The sequence below is a fragment of the Cololabis saira genome, chromosome 16 (genome assembly GCF_033807715.1).
Source record: "Cololabis saira isolate AMF1-May2022 chromosome 16, fColSai1.1, whole genome shotgun sequence".
Classification (NCBI taxonomy): Eukaryota; Metazoa; Chordata; class Actinopteri; order Beloniformes; family Belonidae; genus Cololabis; species Cololabis saira.
In genome coordinates, this window is record NC_084602.1 from 38736313 (window position 1) to 38756592 (window position 20280).

At 42.6% G+C, this 20280-nt stretch overlaps 1 protein-coding gene across 1 annotated transcript in view; it reads right to left on the reverse strand.

Moving 5' to 3' along the window:
• syne1b (spectrin repeat containing, nuclear envelope 1b) overlaps positions 1-20280 on the reverse strand; it is a 191224-nt gene that overhangs the window by 82095 nt on the left and 88849 nt on the right. Inside the window, exons 61-74 of the mRNA XM_061743971.1 lie at positions 19612-19776; positions 17608-17925; positions 16382-16537; positions 14987-15157; positions 13784-14110; positions 13535-13687; positions 12416-12583; positions 10982-11392; positions 10326-10451; positions 10058-10234; positions 8249-8514; positions 6701-6950; positions 4608-5039; positions 853-2331 (exon numbers count right to left, since the gene is read on the reverse strand). Coding sequence (XP_061599955.1) covers positions 853-2331; positions 4608-5039; positions 6701-6950; positions 8249-8514; positions 10058-10234; positions 10326-10451; positions 10982-11392; positions 12416-12583; positions 13535-13687; positions 13784-14110; positions 14987-15157; positions 16382-16537; positions 17608-17925; positions 19612-19776 — 4599 coding nt within the window. The remainder of the gene's footprint in view (positions 1-852; positions 2332-4607; positions 5040-6700; positions 6951-8248; positions 8515-10057; positions 10235-10325; positions 10452-10981; positions 11393-12415; positions 12584-13534; positions 13688-13783; positions 14111-14986; positions 15158-16381; positions 16538-17607; positions 17926-19611; positions 19777-20280) is intronic.

Below are 20280 nucleotides of genomic sequence, written 5' to 3' on the forward strand. Positions count from 1 at the left end.
AACGGCTAATGAGCTTCAGCAGCAGCTCAAGAATGGGAGCCTTTGATGAATCGTTCATTACAGTCTCAGATATAATCCATGACGGCATGTCGGTTTATAAGAATCTTTTTGCCCAGAAGAAAAAAGAGTGACAACAACGACCTAGGGCTGGGCGATTTTTGACAAAAATAAAATCCCGATTTTTTTCTCTGAAAACCCGATTTTCGATTTGGATTCTTTTGGTAAAACTACAAAAGACAATGGAATAAATTGTTTCTTTATTTTTAAAGAAAAGCAATAGCAATAGCAAACAAATTTCCCTATTGGGAATGAAGTGCAATTGAAAGATTCTGTAAATCCTCCTTGAGTTTAGTAAAGTGACAACATTTACAATTTTCTTGACCAAACAAAGATGACTAGACGATCTCCGTCTGTAATGCAGCCAGCTGCAAAAAAGGAAAATCCATTTTCCGATTTTCCTTTTTTTAACATCGTCTTGATTAATAAATCCGATTTAGATTTAAAATCGATTAATCGCACAGCCCTACAACTACCCATAACTATGTTCTTCTCTCGAAAAAACACACCTGCACCGCGGCTTTAGAAGAAAAAGACGCTACAGATTAGAGCAGTGAAATACCCGCAAGTCACAATTTGTCCTACTGTACTGATGTACTGATCTCCGCAATTTGAAGCCTTGTATAATAACTGTAAAAAAGAAAAAGGTTGCTACTTCGCGGATTTCACTTATCACAGCTTATTTTTGGAACGTAACCCCCGCGAAAAACGAGGGATTTCAGTATATTGAAGTCTATACTCTGCAGGCCCAGTGATAAGTCAGATTATGAAGTGTGAGGTGTGAGGTGGACATACCTGTTTGCCGGTCAGAGCCTTCTGGACGTCGGCCTGCAGCTTGGCCATCTCCTCCAGCCGGGTGTCCAGGTGAACCGGCACCAGCTCGTTGGCGCTGAGGAACTCCTGCTTCTCCATGCTGCTGAGCGCCGCCACGATCCTCAGCCTGGACTGCACCTCCTCCTGCATGATCTGCTGCTTCCGGATCTCCTCCTGCACCTTCTCCACCCGGACGTCCACGATCACGGCGCAGTCCAGCTCGTCCCGGACCTGCTGCAGCCAGCCCAGCGTCTTCTCCATCTCCGTCTCGAAGTCCTTGCTCTGGATGAAGCGGTTCTCGCACTCCTCAATCAGGTCGCCCACCGCCGACTGCAGCGAGCGCAGCTCCTCCTGCCACAGCACCACCTGCTCCTTGGAGGCGTCGTGGGCCGCCCGGTCCACGCGGGGCGCCAGCGTGTCCATCTGCTCCATCAGCCTGGACAGGTGTGAGTTGGCGCTCTGCAGACTCCCGGCCAGGGCGTGGTAGTTCTTCAGCCGCTCCTCGGCCGACTGGGTCTCGGCGTTCACCTTCACCAGCTGCTCCTTGGTGGCCTTCAGCTCCGAGTCCATCTGCATGGCCATGGCCTTGTGGTCCTCGAAGGACTCCAGGGTCTCGTCCAGGTGCTCCACCTTCTGCTCCACCAGCCGCTTCAGCCCGTTGTACAGGCTGGCGAGCTGGGTCATCTCCTCGGGCCGCCACGGCTGCCCCGTGCTGCGGAACCCTTCCTTCTTCTGGTTGAGCTCGCTCACCGCCAGCCCCAGGTGGCTCAGGTCGGCCTGGATGGCCTTGTAGTCGCCCTGCAGGCTGAGCACCTCCTCCGTCTGCAGGCCGGCGGGCTGCGCCTCCAGGCCGTTGAACTGCTCCTCCAGCTCCGTCAGCGCCTTGTGCGTGACGTCGATGAAGGAGGTGTACTCGTTCCTGGCCAGGATGGCCTGCTGGATCTTCTCCCGCTTCTCCTTGGCCAGCGCCAGGATGCCGTTGTACTGCTGCGGCAGCGAGTTGAGCTTCTCGTCCAGGAAGCAGTGGTCCACCTCGTTCAGCGTGGGCAGGATTTCCTGGCCGTTTCTCTGCACCACCAGCAGGAGGTTCTCGTAGTCGATGGCCTGCTCGATTATCTGCTGGTACTTCAGCAGCTGCGCCTCCAGCTCGCCGTCGCCCACCATCAGATTTATCTCGGGGAAGGTGACGATGTCGGCTTGCTTCAACCACTGGCATATCTTCTCTAGGTCCATCTTGAAGTACTTCCTGGAGACCAGCACCTTCTCCAGCTCCTGGAGCTTCTGGCCGCAGCGGTGCAGCGTCCGGTCGAAGATGTTCTGCAGCTCCTGCAGCTTGGTGAGGATCTCGTTCCGCTCCTCGTCGCTGGCGTCCCTCATCAGGTCGCGGCCCTGGGACCACAGCGACGTCAGCTCGCTCTGGTACGCCTTCAGGCTGCTCTGGATGTTCCGGCAGGTGCGCACCTGTGACAAGTTAAACGTGTTATATTCTCATCTGCTACAAGTTAAAAACAGTGTGTGACAAGTTCAAAGTGTTATATTCTCATCTGATACAAGTGTCATGGTTTCTCAGTTGGGGATATGTTTTTTTACATGATCACTCACTCTCCTGTCATTCCAGATCCTGCCACCCTCATCAGCCAGACAATCTACTCATTCCCCTCACCTGTGCTTCCCCGCCCATCTCCACACCAGGGGCCGGATTCACCAATATGTTCTTAAGAAAGTTCTTAAGTGCAATTCCTCAATATTTTCTTAAGAACCGTCTTAAGAACTGTCCTTTCTTACGAATTTCTTATTTTTCCTACTTAAGAACTTCTTAAAATATGTTATTGCATTGCACGCACCAACAAACAACATTTATACAGATAGTTTGCGTCTTAACCGTCAGTCACTCACTAAACATGGAGAAGGAGAAAAAGAGATGCAGGAACTTTTCAATGTTATGGTAGATGAGATTAATGTGTTGAAAAAAAATACTATTGGGGAAAATTAATAATAATTAACTAACCACGCTAACTAACATGCTAACAAACAGTTAACAGGCTCTTTGTGTAATTAATTACAAAGTATATCCTCAAACTATGACCTACTAGTCTAAACTTCTAGTCTAAAATGTGCTGAAAAAGGTGATATTATTCTTAAGTTTTTTTCTTAAGAAGAAACTTAAGAAGAAAGCTGAGAAAATACTTTTTTGGAGAATATGACTTCTTCTCTTTTTTCTTCTTAAGACTGAACTTGAGAAAAAAATGACACTTAAGAAGATTTTTTTTCTTAAAAATGTTTTGTGAATCCGGCCCCTGGTTTCCATGGTCATCAGTTCCCCTTTATATACCGGCCCACTTCCACATGCCGGCTGCCAGATTGTCTAGGGTTCATGCCTAGCTTTCCAGCGTTCCTGAGTCTGTCTGTTTCTGCCTGCCTGCTACTTTGCCTGATTCCTGTTTTTTTTATTTTTGCCTGCTCCCTTTGGATTTGTCTGCCTGATCTGCGTGGATTTTGACTCCTGCCTACGTTTGACCTGATTAAAGCCTCTTGGACTCTGATACTCTGTTTGGTGTTGTGCTTTTGGGTTCTCCGTCTTTTGAGCCGTGATAACAAGTTAAAAACTGTGTGACAAGTTAAAAGTATAATAAAAATCATACAAATGATATGAACATTTATCAATATATGTAAATATATAGACTTTTGAATATTATGGATATAGATATCTTATATGTAGGTATGTATACGGATATATTGAGTTGGATTATACGTACAGTATTTGTGTATCTATATCTATTAATATATATTGATTTATAGTTATTTGTGGATATGTCGATATATCGTCATAAAATTACAACTTTTTTCTCGTAATTTTACGACTTTATTCTCATAATGTTGCGACTTTATTCTCGTCATTTTCAAGAAAAATGTTGTCTTAGTTTGGCCCTAATACTCCATTGTAAGTTCTTGAGCTAATACTAGATATTATTTACATTTAGTCAAAATGAGATATGTCTCAGAGTGTTTTGTTAATGTCAGATGATTATGTAACCTCTGTAACTGTGATTATTGTGAATATTGTTCTGCACTTGAGTAAATGCTCTCGTTTGGGAAAGACTGCAACACTCTCGTGATGCAAGGTTCCTAAACATTTTTCAAGGTCAAATTCAAGCACTTTTAAAGCAATTTCAAGGGTAATTTTCAAACTCTTCAAGCACCTTATCGCTGGGGTAAAATATCTACAGGAATATTTATATACTCATAATTATTTTTTCCGCTTTTTAATCACACTTATGTACATTGTATTGTGCTGTTATGTTTCATCTTATTGATTTTTTTTTTTTTTTTTTAATTTTTAAAAAATATTTTTATCCCGGTTTTTTTCCCATTTTTACCACCCCGTGCTCCTACTTACTGACAGTCCTGGGCATTGCCATCCTCTACCAACCCCGGGAGGGCCCTGCACTGAGCTCAGGTCTCCTCCTTAACCTGAGGAGTGAGCAGGCCGCATCTTTTCACCAGACAGGGTGGGGCATCTTATTGATTTTATTTCTCCTTGTAATAACTAAACTATACAGTCTGATCCCAATTTTGTGAAAGACAGAGACTTATAATTTCAAGCACTTAAACTAAAATCCAAGCACTTTTCAGGCCTTGAAAACACAACATTGAAATTCAAGCACTTTTTAAGGATTTCAAGCATCCGTAGGAACCCTGGTGATGATTTATCTCCCTTTTTCCGGGGCGTAACGCACCTGCTTGGCCAGGTCGTCGGGCAGCAGGGCGGTGGACTCCTCCGCCTGGGCCTTCTTCTCGTTCTGCTGCACCCAGCCGATGGACTGGCCCACCGCCATCAGGAACGCCGTCCTCTCCGTGAAGGCCTTGCTCAGGTGCTTCCGCCGCTGCACCACCTTGACGCTCAGGGACTCCACCTCTGCCTGCGTGTGGGAGATGAGCTGCTGCAGGTGCTGGCGCTCGCTGAGGCCCAGCCGGGCCAGCACTCGGTCGGAGTCGGCCATGGCCTGGCCCAGCAGCAGCTGCTTGGCCTCCAGCTCGCTGCAGATGCTCAGGTGGTCGAACAGGAAGCTCTGCGCCAGCTCGGGCGGCGGGCTCATCTTCATGGCCTCCGACAGGGCCGGCTGCTGCTCCTCCGCCCAGTCCCGGGCCTCCCGCAGCCGGGCCTCCACCTGGTTTCATTTGAACATCTTTAATGTCCCCGAAGGGCAATTTGGTTTGCAACAACAGGAAAACATACATATCCCACTTCAAAACACACAATACAATAAATAAAATAAATATAGTAAATACAGTCATCACAGTAAACTGGTGGATTGTTCCTCCTATAGGCTGTTTAACCCTTGTGCTGTCTTCGGGTCAAGGAAGGAGGAGGAAAGAAGGAAGGAAGAATGAAAAGAAGGAAGGAAGGAAGGAAGGAAGGAAGGAAGGAAGGAAGGAAGGAAGGAAGGAAGGAAGGAAGGAAGGAAGGAAGGAAGGAAGGAAGGAGGGAAGGAAAGGAAGAAGGAAGGAGAGAGCGGGAGGAAAGAAGGAAGGAAGAATGAAAAGAAGGAAGGAAGGAAGGAAGGAAGGAAGGAAGGAAGGAAGGAAGGAAGGAAGGAAGGAAGGAAAGGAAGAAGGAAGGAGAGAGCGGGAGGAAAGAAGGAAGGAAAGGAAAAAGAAGGAAGAAAGGATGGAAGGAAGGAAGGAAAGAAGGGAAAAAAGAAGGAAGGGAGAAAAGAAGGAAGGAAGGAAACAGGAAAGGAAGAAGGAAGGAGAGAGCGGGAGGAAAGAAGGAAGGAAGGGAAAAAGAAGGAAGGAAGGAAGGAAGGAAGGAAGGAAGGAAGGAAGGAAGGAAGGAAGGAAGGAAGGAAGGAAGGAAGGAAGGAGGAAAGGAAGAAGGAAGGAGAGAGCGGGAGGAAAGAAGGAAAGAAGGAAAAAAAGAAGGAAGGGAGGAAAGAAGGAAGGATGGAAGGAAGGGAGAAAAGAGGAAAGGAAGAAGGAAGGAGAGAGCAGGAGGAAAGAAGGAAGGAAGGGAAAAAGAAGGAAGAAAGGAAGGAAGGAAGAAAAGAAGGAAGGGAGGAAAGAAGGAAGGAAGGAAGGAAGGAAGGAAGGAAGGAAGGAAGGAAGGAAGGAAGGAAGGAAGGAAGGAGGAAAGGAAGAAGGAAGGAGAGAGCGGGAGGAAAGAAGGAAGGAAGGGAAAAAGAAGGAAGGAAGGAAGGAAGGAAGGAAGGAAGGAAGGAAGGAAGGAAGGAAGGAAGGAAGGAAGGAAGGAGGAAAGGAAGAAGGAAGGAGAGAGCGGGAGGAAAGAAGGAAAGAAGGAAAAAAAGAAGGAAGGGAGGAAAGAAGGAAGGATGGAAGGAAGGGAGAAAAGAGGAAAGGAAGAAGGAAGGGAAAAAAGAAGGAAGGAAGGAAGGAAGGAAGGAAGGAAGGAAGGAAGGAAGGAAGGAAGGAAGGAAGGAAGGAAGGAAGGAAGGAAGGAAAGAGGAAGGGAAGAAGGAAGGAGAGAGCAGGAGGAAAGAAGGATAGGAGAATTCAGTCATTTTGACCCAAAGACAGTACAAGGATTAAAAACGTAACCGCAGATGGTTAAATGATTTGAGGTATCTGTTTGATTTGGCCCTACAGGGAAACGTGAACTTTCTCTTAGACGGGAGAAGCTGAAACTCAGCATGAAGAGGATGGTGAGGGTTCGTCAAAATGGCCTTTGCCCTCTGAGTGGCTCTGGCTTGATAGATATGATCCAGATCATTCAAGCTAATGCCAATTGTTTTCTGGCAGAGTTTGACCACATTCCTCAGCTTGTTTTTATTTAAAATGCTGACATTACCAAAGCAGCAGATGAATCAATCACCTGGCCCATCTCCTCCAGCGTCACCACCGAGTCCTGGATCTTCCTCTCCACCAGGTTCTGCATCTGAGACCAGCGCTGCTCGAAGTGGCTGATCTGCTCCTTCACCAGCTCCCTGTCGTCCAGGTTCAGGTGCTGGATCACCTTCTGCTTCTGCTCCTTCAGCTCGTCCAGGGAACCTTTCTGCTTCTCCAGCGTCACCGCTAGTTTACGCAGCGCCTCCAGATGCTGGGACGAACTCTCAGCGTCCGTTCTGCGCCACGCAAAGCAAATCACGGTTAAAAGCGGCTCTACAACACACTGATCAATTCATCTGTAGGGTCCTATGATTTCCGCGATCACGGAATCGCAGAATTGAGCAATAAAAACTGAATCTACTTTTTAACATGGAATATCGCGGAAAATTATACAATTATTTAAAAAAAGATTTTAAAAGCTAATTGAGCACTTTATTTTTTTTTTGTATGTAATGTTATTTGTTTTTACTGAGAATATTGAGAAGCATTCCACTTCCAACTATCGAGGCAAAGTGCAATATTATGTTGCCTCAATAAATATGTTAATTTCCATCGAAGTAGTCTTTATTTTAATACATTAACATTACAAACACGTTTTATTCGGTGGTAAAATAAAAATAAAAAGTAAAAAATGAAATAAAATGGAATTCCAAAAAATTTAAACGTAAAAAACGTAATTTGGGGAAAAATGAAATGTAATTTGGGAAAAAATAAAAGGGAATTTGGGGAAAAATAAAACGTCATTTGGGGGAAAATAATACGTAATTTCGGAAAAAATAAAATGGAATTGGGACAAAAATAAAACGGAATTTGGGGAAAAATAAAACAGAATTTGGAGAAAAATAAAATTTAATTTTGGGAAAAATAAAACGGAATTTAGAGAAAAAATAAAATGGAATTTGGGAAAAAATAAAATGGAATTTGGGAAAAAATGAAATGGAATTTGGTGAAAAATAAAACAGAATTTGGGGAAAAATAAAACTGAATTTGGGAAAAAATAAAACGTAATTTGGGGGAAAATAAAACGTAATTTGGGGAAAAATTTTACGTAATTTGGGGAAAAATAAAATGGAATTTGGGAAAAATGAAATGGAATTTGGTGAAAAATAAAACGGAATTTGGGGAAAAATAAAACTGAATTAGTGAAAAAATGAAATGGAATTTGGGAAAAAATGAAATGATATTTGGAGAAAAATTAAATAAAATTTTGGGAAAAATAAAAAGTAATTTGGGGGAAAATAAAACGTAATTTGGGGAACAATTTAACGTAATTTGGGAAAAAATAAAATGGAATTTTGGAAAAAATGAAATGGAATTTGGTAAAAAATAAAACGGAATTTGGTGAAAAATAAAACTGAAATTGGGAAAAAATAAAACGTAATTTGGGGAAAAATAAAACGTAATTTGGGGAAAAATTTAACGTAATTTGTGGGAAAATAAAATGGAATTTTGGGGAAAATAAAACGGAATTCGGGAAAAAATAAAAGGGATTTCGTAGGGCCCTACATCTGCAATCGAGGGTGTACCAACGCACCTGGCCAGGTTGTCCCACACCTTGGACACCTGCTCGAACAGCAGCTCCACGGCGGCGATGCAGTCGTGGTATTCTCTGGCCCTCTGCAGGTCCCCGTCCCTCTGGCCCTGCAGCTTGTCGGCCTGCTGACACAGATCCAGCCAGGACTGGTTCAGCCGGTCCAGATCTGCGTGTTCGGGAGACTCCTGGCCGCCGGTCAGCCGGCTCACCGTCTCCGTCATCCTGGTGAGGATGTTCTGCTTGGACTGCAGCTGCTGGCAGCATTCCTGAGAAACAAGCAGAGCACGCCTGAGTATTCCCAAACACTGCACCGAACCGGCTTCCTACACGCTTTCAGAACTGGGTCCGAGCACGCTGGATTAGGCTGCAGTTCAAACATTAATGCAGAGAAAATGTACCGGTACACGGCTCATTTTAGGGATGGCAGTAACTAGGGATGTCCCGATCCGATCACGTTGTTTCAGACTTGATGGAAATCGGACGTTGCTCCCATAATCATTGAATCCTGCCTACCAATTTAAAAAACCACCAAGCTTAATTTCTTCTGATCTCCATGCGTCATGTGTGATAGTGCCTACTTGTTATTAGTATTTTCTTTTCTTTTCTTTTCTTGTTTGTTTTGTTGTTATCATGCTCTGTGCTCTGACTTTACATTTTGTTGAGGGTATCACTTCCTTTATTGTACATACCATGTTATATTGTAGTTCATGTATGTTCTGCCTCTACCTAGATGGTGACCATAATCTTGTTTTTTGTCTTAGTTTTTTTGTACCTGTCTTTATAAAAAATTGAAAATCTTAATAAACAAAGTTTTAAAAAAAAGTAAGTAAATAAATCGGACGTTGCATCCCGATCAGGTATCTACGGAAGAGTATTAGGGCCATGCAAGAGAAAAAAAATTGGAGAGTGGAAGATTTTTTTTTATTGTGTACTTCGAGAAAAAAGTCGTAATGTCGTGATTAATGTTTGAATACAATTTCGAGAAAAAAGACGAAATTTCGTGAATAAAGTCGAAATTTCGCCTTTTTTCTCGACATTTCGACTTTTTTCTCGAAATTATACTTCAACATTAATCTCGACATTTTTCTCGACATTTCGACTTTTTTCTCGAAATTGTACTTCAACATTAATCTCGACATTTCGACTTTTTTCTCGAAGTGCATAATGAAAAAAAAATCTTCCTCCTCTAAAATATTATTTGTATTTTTCTCCTGCCTCGGATATATATATATATATATATATATATATATATATATACACACACACATATATATACATATATATATTATGCTCATTATTTTGATCAGCGCATCAAAGAGACAAGCGTGATGGACACCCTGCTACCGAGAGGAAGACTGTAGGTCCTTCAAACACCAACGTTTTATTCTTTAAGCCAGAAAAGACAGTAAGAAGTAAGAGTACAGTCTAAAAAGCACATTACTGGCATTACTTTATACTATTCCACTTTTATTTGCTTATTAGTTTACATGCCTTCTGGGTATTTTAAGTTGAGCTGCAGTTCTTATTTAATTCAAATTTATGTTTAAATTTGCTAGTTTGCTAGCTAAATTTTTACTAGTTAATAGTTGCACTATTATTACTTCACTGTTTAAGTGCAAAATCATAAAATAAGGTAAATAAAATAAAAGTAGGGGACTACCTGGATCTGTTTATTTTGCATTTGTTCATTATTTTAATGTGTTATGAAATCAGATTGGGACTTGGTATCGGCAGATGCTCAAAATCAAATGAATGGGATCATTTGATCGGGACATCCCTAGCAGTAACTGTAGTGACGGCGGTACCCACTTTGGCTTGTACGAGCATGTTTTGAGCGATCTTGGTCTCCAGCTCCGCCGGTCGCCGGGAGAGACTGAGAAGCTGCTGCTCCATGTCCTGGAACAAACTGGTCAGGTCTTGTTTCTGCTCCTTGATCTCTCTCCATCCCTCCGAAAGCTGCTGCGCGCTGGACATCCTTTCTTCTATCTGCACCGGCACGTAAAACCAAAACCTTTAATTGTATGCACTTGAAATTGGTCTTTTATCGTCACATGAAGGAGGTAGAAGTGATGCTGACCGTGAGTTTGATCTGCTGGACCTCGGCAGCCGCTACTCTCACGGCGTCGTCGGACAGGTCGCAGACAGAACACACCAGGTCCAGGTACGTACTCGCCTGCTCCTGCAGGGCTCGGTAGTGCTTCACCTGTGCGTGCAAAAGTCATTCATCACAATAAATCATAGGAAAATAAGCGGGATAATAATCCAGCAGAGGCTGGGCAGTAGGGATGGGAATCAAGAACCGGTTCTTGTTCAGAAGTGTTTCAATTGCTTGGAATCGTTTGCAAATTTTGCAACAAAAAAAAAAATAAGATTACCGCCGTCTATGGGTATGTCAATCAAACTTAACTAACATATTTCATTATATTTACTTAACATATTGGCTTTAATTGTTCTTTTGAATGTAATGTTTGATTTGGATTCTTTGTTTTCTTTATTCAGATTGTTCCATAAACTGATTCCTTTCACAGAAACACAACGTTCCATCAATTTAGTCCTGAATCTGTTTTTTTTTTTAAAATCTCTGTTCCTTTTAAGTTATACTTGCTTTCTCTTTTTTCAAATCTTTTCTGAATGTTGATTGGTAAAGTTTTTTATTTTAAACATAATTTGTAGAATACTATAGTCTACTAATTCATGAAATTTCAACAATTGTAACTGTGCAGGGATCAATACCTGCTTGAGCGCCTCCTGCAGGCCGGACGGCCCCTGGTCGTTGAGCTGCAGCTCCTCCTGGACGGTGAGGAGCCAGGTCTGACACTGCTGCAGAGTGTCCTGGTGGCTCACGTGTTTCTGCAGCTCCCGGTCCAGACTCTGGTACACCTGTTCAACAACACCAATATTAACCAAAATAATCTCTGGGAAGCTTTCAGACAAACAGGAAAGGCTCTGATGTGTTTGGTAACTCACACGTTGGGCAGTGTTGGAAATAGCAGAGTAGCTGTCTCTGGTTCCCTGCTGGTGAGCCTGGACCTGCTGACTGATCTTAACCTGAACTTGGTCCGTACAGCTGGCGACGAGACCTTCTCCCTTCTGATTCAAGCTGGTGAGACGGTCCTCAAAACTGGAGATTTCCTCCATGATGGCCTAAACATGAGGGCAGACCAGAACAGTTGAACTGGGAGCAGCAGGTAGGGCTGGATGTCTGATAGGAATTGGTTTAACCCTTGTACTGTCTTTGGGTCAAAATGAACTAATTCTCCTGTTCCTTCTTTTCTTCCTTCCTTCCTTCTTTCATCCCTTCCTTCCTTCTTTACTCCTTTACTTCTTTCTTTTCTCCCCTCGTACATTCTTTCCTTCTTTTCTCCTTTCTTTCCTTCATTCTTTTTTTCCTTCCTTCCTTCCTTCCTTTCTCTCTTCCTCCCTTCTTTTCTCCATTCCTTCCTTCTTTTCTCCCTTCCTTCCTTCCTTCCTTCTTTTCTCCCTTCCTTCCTTCTTTTATCCCTTCCTTCCTTCCTTCCTTTCTCCGTTCCTTCCTTCTTTTCTCCCTTCCTTCCTTATTTCCTTCCTTCCTTCTTTTCTCCCTTCCTTCTTTTCTCCCTTCCTTCCTTCTTTCTTTCCTTCTTTTATTCCTTCCTTCCTTCTTTCATCCCTTCCTTCCTTCTTTACTCCTTTACTTCTTTCTTTTCTCCCCTCATACATTCTTTCCTTGTTTTCTCCTTTCTTTCCTTCATTCTTTCTTTCCTTCATTCTTTTTTTCCTTCCTTCCTTCCTTCCTTCCTTTCTCTCTTCCTCCCTTCTTTTCTCCCTTCCTTCCTTCTTTTATCCCTTCCTTCCTTCCTTCTTTTCTCCCTTCCTTCCTTCTTTCCTCCGTCCCTTCCTTCTTTTCTCCCTTCCTTCCTTCTTTTCTCCTATCCTTCCTTCCTTCCTTCTTTTCTCCCTTCCTTCCTTCTTTTCTTCCTTCCTTCTTTTATCCCTTCCTTCCTTCTTTCCTCCGTCCCTTCCTTCTTTTCTCCCTTCCTTCCTTCTTTCCTCCCTTCTTCCCTTCCTCCTTCCTTGACCCAAAGACAGCACAAGGGTTAACAGTTATCACTGTTACGATACTGTTTTACCAATCGGGTGCAGAATACTTCACAAAGTTGAAAATAACTTATGAAACACGTTGATCACCTTGTGTCGGGCGAGCTGCTGAGTAGCCGACTCCATACTGCTGGTCTGCATGGAGTCGGAGGTCACCAGCCGGCTGGACATCTGTAGCAGCCATCGTTCAACTTCCTGCAGTTCCCCGTTGTAGTCCTCGTGCTCTTTCACCCACTCCACCAGGTTCTGGACATGTGTCTGTGGAAAAAAACACATTCATGTGAAGAAAAACTGTTCTACCTCCTTTCAGTTGTGTCAAAATTATTATGAAATAGAGATCTGACCCTTACTGGGTCTTAAAATAAGCTAAATACAATTTCAAATGAACAAAAACAAATCACATATTACACTTTGTCATAATCTATTCCCACTAAAGTTTGATCTAAAAGACATTTTGTGTCTTTAAGTCACTACAAAATCTGAGATAACGAGAATAACATGTGGTGTTCCTCAAGGTTCAAGTATGGGACCTCTGTTTTTTAACATCTACTGTATATGATCTCACTCGCTCAAATTATGAAAAGTAACTACGCAGATGACACACAAATCTATATAACCATCTCACCAGGAGACTATTATCCAATTCAGTCCTTGCTTGAGACCAAGAGACCCGAGTCCTCACTGAAAATAAGAGACTGGACCATATAAGTCCAGTTCTTAGATCTTTACACCGGTTTCCTTTCCGTCCCAGAATAAATGTTATAAATCTCTGAATGGTTTTGGACCAAAACCCATCCTTGAACTCCTGGTCCATGATGAACTAACCAGAACTCTCAGGTCGTCAGGGTCGCGCCTACTTTCTGTGCCCACAGATAGAACCAAACATCATGAGGCAGCCTATTGCTCCTCACCTGTGGAACAAACTCCCAGAATGCATCAGGGCTGCTGAAACTCTCGATGGCTTTAAATTTGACTTTTATTTACTGCTGCATTCATTAATCTCCCACAACGCACTGTAACCTTCATTAACTTTCATGTCTTGCATTTCATCTGTCTGATTCTTTTTTAACTTATGTCTATCTCCTTTTAATGTATTATGCTTTGAAACTCTTTAATCTTTCAATATTTTCATGTAGAGCACATTGAATTATCTCTTACGCAAAATGTGTTCAACAACTAAACCTTAAATGACAGAAAGCACTGGCTCACCTTTGCTGCCAGACAGAGGTCTTGGTAGTCGGCCTGTAACCTCTTCATGTTTTCACTGACTGTGGGGTCGTTGATCACATCCAGCAGCGCTCCTCCTTTCTCAATCACAGATTTCACTGTTGACTCGTGAGACTGTACCGTTTGTTGGATGGTCTGCACAGAGGACAAGGGACAAACACATTATAGATTAAAACTAACAGCTGATTTCTTCTTTTTCAATAGAAAAATAATTGACACATATCAACTTACCTTGTACTTTGCCAGCTGAGCTTTCTTCTGATAAAGTTCAGCTTTAGGCTCCACGGTTGATGCTAAAAGGTTCTTGGTCTCCATCACCCACTGGGCCTGGCCCTTGTATTTATCCATGAAGTCTTTGGAGAGGGAGATGCATTTCTCCAGGGAGCTGAGCTCCGTCCGCAGGGCTGCCATCAAGCCCTCGAGCTGGGAGAGCTGGCCGTCCACCTCCTCCTTCAGCTGCTCGGCTTCTCGCTCCTCCAGGAAGGCCATGGCTCGCTCCGTCTTCTCCCTCATGGTCTTCAGATAAACGTGGCCTTGCTCCATGTCGCCCTGAAGAGCCTGAATCAACAAGTCATCATAATTATCAAGCGTTCAGCTAAGAGCGGACTGATGCACAGAGGTGGGTAGTAACGAGTTACATTTACTCCGTTACATTTACTTGAGTAAGTTTTGGGAAATGTTGTACTTTTAGGAGTAGTTTTGAATCACTATACTTTTTACTTTTACTTGAGTAGATTTGTGAAGAAGAAACTGTTCCTCTTCCTCCGCTACATTAGGCTACGTTGAGCTGTTACTTTTCTTTTATCCCTTTTATCCACGTACACGTCAATCTCATGACATCACTGAGTGATTCTTTGGGAAAAATGTTAGTTTTTGCATGTTTTGTCACATTTACACAGACTCAAACACACACAGAGTTTCTATGAGTTCATGTTTGTTCTAGTTCTGCCTGGTTAAAAAAGAAAAGTACAAAGGCTTGACATTTTGTGCTACTTGTGCCTAATTTATTTTTTTATTCTGTTATTTTATTTATTTTGTTATTTATTAAAGTACTTGAATTTACTTTAAGCTTATTTTAATTTAAGCTATTTTTTATTTTTTATTAATTTTAATTTATTTTATTATTTTATTGATTTAATTTCCTGAAGATGATTATTTTGTACTTTTGTCTGTTTGAATGGTTGTGTTAGAAAAATAAATCAGACGTTACTCAACAGTTACTCAGTACTTGAGTAGTTTTTTCACAAAGTAATTTTTTACTTTTACTCAAGTAATTATTTGGATGAATACTTTTTACTTCTACTTGAGTCATATTATTCTGAAGTAACAGTACTTTTACTTGAGTACAATTTTTGGCTACTCTACCCAGCTCTGCTGATGCTGCAGCTTTATTGCTGGTTTGATGCTGTGAACGAAACTAATTTAAAAATATACCTCCAGCTTCTTCATTTTCCGTTCCATGGCGAAGCGGTCCACTATATCAACGCTAACAGCCACGGTGCTGAAGTTGTTCTGAGTGGTGCTGAGCCAGTCGGAGAAGGTGGTGAAGACAGACTGTGCTTCCTCGATGCAGGACACCTCCTCCTGGAGCTGTTTGATCGTCTCCTGCAACGTAAAAAAATGGTGAAAAAGCAAAGTGACCCGAGGAGACGGAGACACAAGGTAAACCTAAAGCGGTACCATCTCCATCAACAGCCGTTAGTTTAACCTCTCTCAAAAATGGCTCAATATCTACCGCAGCATTATTGTGTTACAGTAATCCCTCGTTTTCCTCGGGGGTTACGTTCCAAAAAGAACCAGTGATAAGTGAAATCCGCGAAGTAGCAACCTTTTTTTTTTACAATTATATAAAAGGCTTCAAATTGCAGAGATCAGCCCCACCGCGACCCGAGTAACTGGATTTGAACGGGAGAAAATGAAAAATGATTATGAAAAAAATACAAGTAGGCTACAGTAGGACAAACAACAGTTATGGGTAGTTGTTGTCGCTCTTTTTTCTTCTGGGCAAAAAGATTCTTATAAACGAACATGCCACCATCAATTACAGGACTGTCTCAGAAAATTAGAATATTGTGATAAAGTTCTTTATTTTCTGTAATGCAATTAAAAAAACTAAAATGTCATACATTCTGGATTCATTACAAATCAACTGAAATATTGCAAGCCTTTTATTATTTTATTATTGCTGATCATGGTTTACAGTTTAAGATTAAGATTCCCAGAATATTCTAATTTTTTGAGATAGGATATTTGAGTTTTCTTAAATCACAATATTCTAATTTTGTGAGACAGTCCTGTATATACAAGGCTTCAAATTGCAGAGATCTGGATTTGAACGGGAGAAAATGAAAAATTATTATGAAAAAAATACAAGTAGACTACAGTAGGACAAATTGTGACTGGCTGCTCTTCTGACTGACGCTGCATCCTGACTCCGCTCTGTAGCGTCTTTTTCTCCTAAAGCTTGCGGTGCAGGTGTGTTTTTTCGGTAGAAGAAAGTAGTTATGGGTCGTTTTTTCTTCTGGGCAAAAAGATTCTTATAAACCGACCGACATGCTATCATGGATTATATCTGAGACTGTAATGAATGATTCATCAAAGGGTCCCGTTCTTGAGCTGCTGCTGAAGCTCATTGGCCGTTCTCAGCATTGTTGCTAAGCGACCAACGTTATTGTCACAGGAAGTGAAGAAGCGGGGAGACTGTTTAGCCAATCAGAATGCAGAACACGATGCACAATGTAAATCCATGAATCAGCGAAACCGTGAAAGGTGAACCGCGTTATAGCGAGAGATTACTGTACTTTCAGACTGTGTTACAGGTGATGTTACCAGTAAATGCAGGAGCAGGGCGTGGTAGCGGGCTGTGATCCGGGTGGCTCTGGTACTGATCCGGCTGCTGATATGCGTCTCATCCAGAACCTGCTGAGCCAAGAGAGTGAGGCCCTCCATCTCTTCCTGGTAAACCAGCACCTCCTCCTGCCAGCTCTGGTAGAAGAAGGATTATTGTCATGACCAGAGCCATAGTAAGTAAGTAAGTAAGTAAAATTTATTTATATAGCACTTTTCGTAGATACAATCACAAAGTGCTTTACATCAGGGATAAAATGCGGTAGAATATAAAACACACAATAGCACAACAACAACAGGTAACTTCACAGATGCCCAGGGAAACATCAACATCAGGGGAAAGCCTGTCTAAAGAGATATGTTTTAAGTTCTCTCTTAAAACTGTCAGTGGACTCAATGCTGCGTAAGGTCAGTGGAAGTGCATTCCAGAGGCGAGGGGCACTGGCCTGGAAAGAGCAGTCACCTCGCGTTTTAAAACGGGTGCGGGGGACCATCAAGAGTTTTTGATCTGATGACCTTAATGAACGTGAGGGAGAGTAGGGTCTCAGCAGTTCAGCAATGTACACGGGAGCTTGATTATTTAGGGCTCTAATAGAAGCATGGGAAAGGACTAAACGCAAAGCATTTCCTAGAGCAGGGGTCGGCAACTGTTGAAAGAGCCATATTGGACCAAAAACACAAAAAACAAATATGTCTGGAGCCACAAAGAATGAAAAGTCTTGTGTAAGCCTTAGAATGAAGGCAAATGGCGAAAGGCGAAATGTCGAGAAAAAAGTCAAAATGTCGAGAAAAAAGTGGAAATGTTGAGAAAAAAGTCGAAATATCGAGATTAATGTTGAAGTACAATCTCTAGAAAAAAGTGGACATGTCGAGAAAAAAGTGCAAATGTCAAGAAAAAAGTGGAAATGTTGAGAAAAAAGTGGAAATGTCGAGGAAAATGTCAAAATTTAGAAATGTCGAGATTAAAAAGGAAAGGAAAAAAAGAGAAAAAAAGGAAAAAAGAAGAAAAAAGAAAAAAAAGGAAAAAAGGAAAAAAGGAGAAAAAAGAGAAAATAAAGAGACAAAAGAGAAGGAAAAAAGGAAAAAAAAGGTCAAACTTTTTTGAAAAAGCTCCAGGAGCCACTAGGGCGGCGCTAAAGAGCCGCATGCGGCTCTGGAGCCGCGGGTTGCCGACCCCTGTCCTAGAGTGTACCCTTTTTCCCGCTAACCTTAATCATCTGTAGCTGCGCGTCTTTAGTGGCCCGGTCCGACCGCCGGTGACTCCGCAGCTGCGCCTTGGTCTCCATGACCTTCAGCCAGCTGTCCAGACGCTGGAACTTCTGCTCCATCTGCCGGAGTTTGGCCAGCGCGCTGTTGAGCTGAGCGCGGGTGTCGGCCAGCCGGGCCTGGTACAGCCTCCACTCCTGCTGGAGCGTCTCCAGGCCTCGGTCCTCCATCTGGGGAACCCCCGACGGAACCACCAGCTCCCGACTCACCAGTAAGGTGTTGAGCAGAGCCTGGCCCTCGGTGCAGTGCAGCTGCAGCTCCTGTAATCACATAGATGTGAGTGGACTCTCTCCAAACTCTTTTTTTTAATTAATTATTTATTCAAACACGTTAAAACTAAAAATAATCAGAATACATAAAATGTATATACCAAGAAAAAAAAACATAAGGATGTGGTGGATGAGGTGGAGGACAGGAAAACCACATAATTTGGTGGTCACAGTAAAAGTATAAATAGTATATAAATAGTAGGAGTGTCAAAAAATATCGATATGCATCGTTAATCGGTGTTTAACACCAACGATGCGACTACATCGGTGCACGTTGAACTGTATCGGACCAAATAAAGCATAAACGGGACGTTGGTTCGGTCCTAGCGTTGGGAATCGATGCACCGAGTAACTGCGGTAAAAATACAGATCTACAAGCCCACAGTGCGTTGCATTTAGGCAGGTTGGGAGCTTGGAGATCTGCTCCTTTCCTACTTCCGGCGCAGGACACCGGCGCGCGCATATCACCACGGCATGACGCTGTAAAATGTGCGACACATGAGCGAACGTAAACACAGGCTGGCTGCAGCATTGAGCATCATGGCAGACGATAACGGAGAACAAATATACAGTGGAGGAACACATCTTAAATCTTTTGTTTGGAAGACGTTTGGATTTTATAAAAAGGGAGGAAAACTGGACAAAACTATGGCCATTTGTAAGGTATGAAATTGATTTTGACATAACAGCAGGCTCATTTTATAGTTTAATTTTGTGATCTGATTTGTGGCATTGTTGAGGAATTTTGAGGAGATTTTCATTGTTAGTTTGGAGCTTTGCAAAGTACAATAATTTTGCACTGTACTGAAGCCAGAAGAGGGCTAAGCCTCATTTTCTAGACCTTTATATTTCATATTTCTCCACCTGACAAAGTAAGTACCTGCCAAATAGGAAATAGAAATAGGTGTGTGAGACAGAGACTTCCATTCCATGTCAGAATGTATAGTACAGTAGTTTATAGTTTTGTATTTGTATTCATGTTGGTGTTTACTGTTTAGTATTGGAATAATAAACATGACATGATTCATTTGTCATCCAGACATCCGCCTTTCTTTACAAAGGTATTTTTTATTTTGTTTTCCCATAGTCCTTTATGAGATAATATCAATTTGTTACTTGCTTGAGCTTTTTAATGAAAAGTTTTGAAAAATGTATTAATATATCAGATCGCATCGTATCGAATCGCATGACATTGCATCAAATTCCACAAAATCGAATTGCATCGAAATTGTACCAAATCGTATCGGATCGAATCGTCTGGTCTATAAAATGTATCGTCCCTGAATCGCATCGGAGCCCATATATCGGATACGTATCGCATCGTCTTGTAAGGGAGAGATTCACACCCCTAATAAATAGTATAAAATAAAGCGAGTGAGTGGCAGCACGCCGTTGCTGCGCTAAACACCGTGAGTGCCACGGACCAATTTCCACAGGGAACAGGGGGGACATGCCCCCCCCACTTTTCAAACTCATGTTTTTGTCCCCTCCACTTTTTACAGTTTAAAAACTAACGGTAGGCTCAGCCTGTAATTGCAAATCATCAAGACCCCCTGTGCGAAGGCGATGGTAAGACTTTGTGTAATATTACAAACTCTTGAATAATTAACCAGCTGCGATGTAGTGGCAACTGCTCACCCACCACAACGTTTCTACAGTGATACTTTATGTTCGAACCTGCAGCTTTTGCAGAGTCTCCTCCAGCATATCAACGTCTCCCTCCAGTTGGGTGTAGCAGCCAAGCTTCTCCTGTTCCTGTTCCAGCCAATCCTCAAACGCGCGAAGGCCTCGCTGATACTCCTGGTGGGCTTTGACCGACTCCTCCGCTCGGCCAACTGCCCTCTGAGGAATTTCACAATGAGGACACAGAATCACTCCTGATCTCAGAGGTTGATGTCCACTAATGTTCCTTGATTTGCTCTTTATTGCTCTCAGTATAGAGGGTATGTATTGTCGTCACTTTTCCACTGGACCACACCACCTTACTCGCACTGAGTGGCAAAACATCAGAAAAAATGGCTGTAACTAGTGGAGAAGACGGGATAACAGCTGATTATCGGCTTAAATTAGCGTCAGTTGGACTTGACAGTGACCCGTACAGTTACCAAGAACCAGTGGTCCATGGACATTAATATTTGGTACAGTTACCAAGAACCAGTGGTCCATGGACATTAATATTTGGTACAGTTACCAAGAACCAGTGGTCCATGGACATTAATATTTGGCCATGAATCGAGTTTCCTGATATTTATATGTACTTAATTTCTACGCCGTGGAAATACACGAAGCAAAGCTTGAAGGCTTACAAAAGTCTTGACGCTTGGTCCGACTTCAAGGCAGGATTTG